The following is a 4,232-nucleotide window of genomic DNA, read 5'->3' as shown; positions in this document are numbered from 1 at the left end:
GAGAGTGTGTGTTTTTGCAAGGCGTCCAGCACTATTATCTCTTAGTGATTTTTAACATCTTTGGTAGTTACAGATCCTTGTATAGACTCTTAAGAATGATAGAAAACTATAGCCCCTCTTTTCAGAAAATTTTTGACTTTTTTTATTGTTGTTGTTGAACCATTTAAAATTAGTAGTAGTCATGCAGCCCTAAATACTGTAGCATGCATTGCCAAAAAATACGGACATTCTCATTTAGAGTCTCAATAAAAGCCATTTTAAAAATTAGCAATAATTTCTTAATATCCAATACTCAGCCCTTTGTCAAATTTCTTTAATTGTCCAAAAACGATTTTTACAGGTTTTTTTTTTTTTTTTTTTTTTTTTTTTTTAAAGCAGGAGCCAGTCAAGGTACCTGATTTGGTTGTTATTTTATTTTATTTTTTTAGTCTTTCTAAATCGTGAACAATCCTTTTTTATTTTTCATGACATTGACTTTTTAAAAGACCAGGCGAATTTTTTTGTGGATTGTTCTATATTTTGGCTTTATCTGATTATTTCCTCATGATATGGTTTAGCTCATTCCTCTTGCCCTCATATTTTCTATAAACTTGAAGTTAGTTCTAAAAGGCTTGATTTGATTCATTTAGGTCAAACATTTGTGGAAGGACAGCTTCAAAGGTGATGTGTAATTCACATGGCGCCTCATCGGGAAGCATATGCCAGTTTGTCCCTTTATTAGCGATGCTGGATTTGGGCACTGGTTAAGGTGATCTCTCCCTTATCAGGGTACATTAGGAAGTAACTCATTGGGTAGTACTTTGGCGCCATGGGACTGTCCTGTCCCCCGGCACCTTTTACCTCATGGTTTAGTATGCATTAAAGATTCTTATGAGATTGCAAGATGGTGTTTTTCTAATCTATTATCTCTCCTACACTTATTCACCAGCATTCTTCTGTAATCCCTAGACAGTTTTATTTATCTCCTACATATGTGATCATTTTCATTCAGTTTCAGAGATTTAAAGCCCAGCAAGGATCCTGAGTTAAGAACTGCTGCTGTAAGTGATGAAGGCACCTGATTGTGTCAGGTTTTGTGTGGCTGGGGAGCTTTACTTGAGCTCTTCATAGTCCTTTTATTCTTTCAGGAAATTGCAACAGAATGAAATTCCCAGCCCCAAAGATAGCACATAGCACGCAAACAACAGCAAAGGAAACAACTTAGACTTTGAAACTTCTAAACTGCTTAACAAAGTGGCTTGGCAAAGGGCCTCAAAGCCCCCAGGAGTCCCCAGCACCAGACCCTTTTCTCTTTCCAACTCTATGCTGGGGCAGGCTTCTTCCTTCAATAGGCAAACCAGGGATCTAGACCAGGAAATTCCTAAGATTTTTACTAGCCTTAGTATCATTTCTAAAAACTTTACCCCCTTTGCCAGTGAAATTACTTAACCCCTTCATTGAAACTTTGTATGTACATGTTTTTCACATTCATTACATCTCTTAAAGTCACGCATATCCAAAATTCATTGGAGCTTCCAGTGGAATTTTTGTTGGCAGCATGACAATCTGTTACATTTGTACAGTCCTTTCACTTTATAAAGCACTTTTTATGTATTACTTCATTAGGTCCTCAAGAAGTAGACATTATAGTCGCGTTTTGTTTTTCTTTTGGGTCTTAGATCCTGGGGGTTATTTCTAGCTTATTCTTGTCACTACAGTGAAAACGCAGAGGCCACTGAACTCTGTTGTAATGGATTTTCAGCAGACATACTCAGTAATGGTATTGCTTTCCTGTGGTTCCAAGTGTTTCATTCCAGCCTTGGAGTTACCTGTGTGCCCTGTCTGCTGGCTGTCTTCCCAGCTACTTCTCTGGTTGCTTTCCATGATCTACAGCAGAGCAAATTCCCCAGTTTGCCCCTCGAAGATCTCGTTTCTTTAATTCTGCAGCACGTGTGTTGCTATGGCTGGGTTCTTCCTCACTTCCGCCCTTGATTCCACATTACATTTTTGCTCTTGCACTCTTTGTGCATTGAACACTCCCTGGATTTGGGAACCGAGGGTTCTGGGTACTCTCCTAAATTTCTTTCTGTGTACTGTGCTTATGCACAGTACTTAAAACATAATGCTTTTGTTCAGCTCACTTAGAAAATCTTGAAGGTAAGTATCATTCTCCTCATTTTATGGATGGGTAAACTGAGGCTCAGAGTACTTGAATGAGTTCTGTTATGTCATACAGAGGCAGGGGCAGGAGGAAGCAGCTGTTGCATCAGGCATCTGAGGCTCCTAATCTCAGACAGGAAGTGGGTCAGGGTAGCACAGGGAAATGGGACTCAAGTCTACTCTGTGCTCAGCTTCTGTGCTTTCTCTGGGAACCAAGCCTTCATCAGCACATTGCAGTCACAGCTAGCTGAGGATTCTTCCACATCGATTTCCTTAGTGAGCTCAGCTAGGGCAGTCTACCCTTGTTAGTTAGTAGCAAAGCATCCAGACCAGCTCCATGAGAGAGTCACAGCTGATAATGAGTCCAGTATGGCTAGGTTGTGCTCTGTTGGCAGGCTGGGTCTAAGTGGAGTCTAGCTGCCCAGGGGACGTGAACAAACCAAAATCACAGCACAGCCCAGGGAAACATTTATGAAAGGAGACACTAGAATTTAGATTCTTGTTGCTTCTTGAGTCTTGGTAAAGAATCTCAGTGCTCTTAGTCCTTTAAACATGAAACCTGGAGGAGCAAACAAAAGGAGTCTCTTGATTGTCAGGGGTCCCCCTGAATAGTTGTTCAGCTTGTGCATGACACAACTGAGAGCATTGTGTCCATAGAAGACATTGCAGATTTGTATATTTCTTATGACAGTTTTTCGGCAGAGCGTTATCAAGTATCTTGTTCTATCATAATTGGTACATCAGAGCAGTTGCCCAGCTGATGGAAGGAAAGAGTCTGAGGCAGGAGTGCTTTCCTACCAGCATGGCATGGGCTAGTGCAGCTCTGCTCTCCACTCTACCAAACTACCTACTCTGGGCCTTAGTTTCCTCATCTGTAAAATGAGAGAGTTAGACTAGATGATCAGTAAGGTCCTTTTGCTCTGATATTATGTAAGCCTTGTAAGTGTCTATTGATTGCTTGAGCTGGCAGCCCTATGTGAGGCTGCCATCTCTGCCCCTCTGCTGTGTCTGCTCTTGACTCCATTTCTGGTCTCCAAGGAGGAGAAGCCCCTGCCAGTGAACAGAGAGCCCTCTGAGCTAAGGACTAAGGACACCATGGCCACATCAGCACCACTGCGGAGCCTGGAGGAGGAGGTGACCTGCTCCATCTGCCTGGATTACCTGCGTGACCCCGTGACCATTGATTGTGGCCATGTCTTCTGCCGCAGCTGTACCACTGATGTCCGCCCTGTCTCAGGGGGCCGCCCCGTCTGCCCCCTCTGCAAGAAGCCTTTTAAAAAGGAGAACATCCGCCCTGTGTGGCAGCTGGCCAGCTTGGTGGAGAATATCGAACGGCTGAAGGTGGATAAGAGCAGACAGCCAGGAGAAGTTGCCCGGGAGCAGCAGGATGCGAAGTTGTGTGAGCGGCACCAGGAGAAGCTGCACTACTACTGCGAGGATGATGGGAAGCTGCTGTGCGTGATGTGTAGGGAGTCCCGGGAGCACAGACCCCACACGGCTGTCCTGGTGGAGAAAGCGGCCCAGCCCCACAGGGTAAGCCCTCCTTACCTTCAGAGGGTGCTGCTCCACTCAGGATGCTGTGCTCTGCACCCATCTGGAGGCGAGGCCTGGCCAAGACCCTGCTGAAGGTATCTTGATGGCCTAGGACTCAGCCTGAGTCCACCCTTCTGCCCTAGCCCAGAGCATCCACCTGTCCCCACTGCTTGTCTTTCTACAGGAAAAAATCTTGAACCACCTGAGTACCCTAAGGAGAGACAGAGACAAAATTCAGGGCTGTCAGGAGAAGGGAGAAGCTGATATCCTGGCTGCGCTGGTAAGTGAGGCTGTTAAGGGAAAGCCCTGAGGTGATTGGCTGTTTGGAGCAGGACCTCCTGGGTTTGTAGAGATGCAGCTGGGAGGTTGCAGGGCTCACCAGGAGAGTGAGCACTGGCAGTGGGAGACCTGGATCGTAGCCCAAGCCTGTCAGTCTGAGCTCTGTGGCTTTGGACCGGTTTCCTCATCTGACAAGTGTGTGGGTTGCCAATTGTCAGGTTCCTCCTCTGTGACTCACCTGAGCTTCAAGGCCACCTTTTGAAGCTACTGCTGTTCTGCCA

At 45.1% G+C, this 4,232-nt stretch overlaps 1 protein-coding gene across 1 annotated transcript in view; it reads left to right on the top strand.

The window, feature by feature from the left end:
- The window catches only part of TRIM26 (tripartite motif containing 26), a 22,719-nt gene that overhangs the window by 10,004 nt on the left and 8,483 nt on the right, over positions 1-4,232 (top strand). The window contains exons 3-4 of the mRNA XM_006913647.3: positions 3,178-3,672; positions 3,857-3,952. Of these exons, the coding sequence (XP_006913709.1) occupies positions 3,235-3,672; positions 3,857-3,952 (534 nt within the window). The 5' untranslated portion in view covers positions 3,178-3,234. The remainder of the gene's footprint in view (positions 1-3,177; positions 3,673-3,856; positions 3,953-4,232) is intronic.

The sequence above is a fragment of the Pteropus alecto genome, unplaced genomic scaffold (genome assembly GCF_000325575.1).
Source record: "Pteropus alecto unplaced genomic scaffold, ASM32557v1 scaffold555, whole genome shotgun sequence".
In the NCBI taxonomy this organism is placed as follows: Eukaryota; Metazoa; Chordata; class Mammalia; order Chiroptera; family Pteropodidae; genus Pteropus; species Pteropus alecto.
Note: the sequence above shows the minus strand (reverse complement) of the source record. Positions and strands in the feature narration are given on the sequence as shown.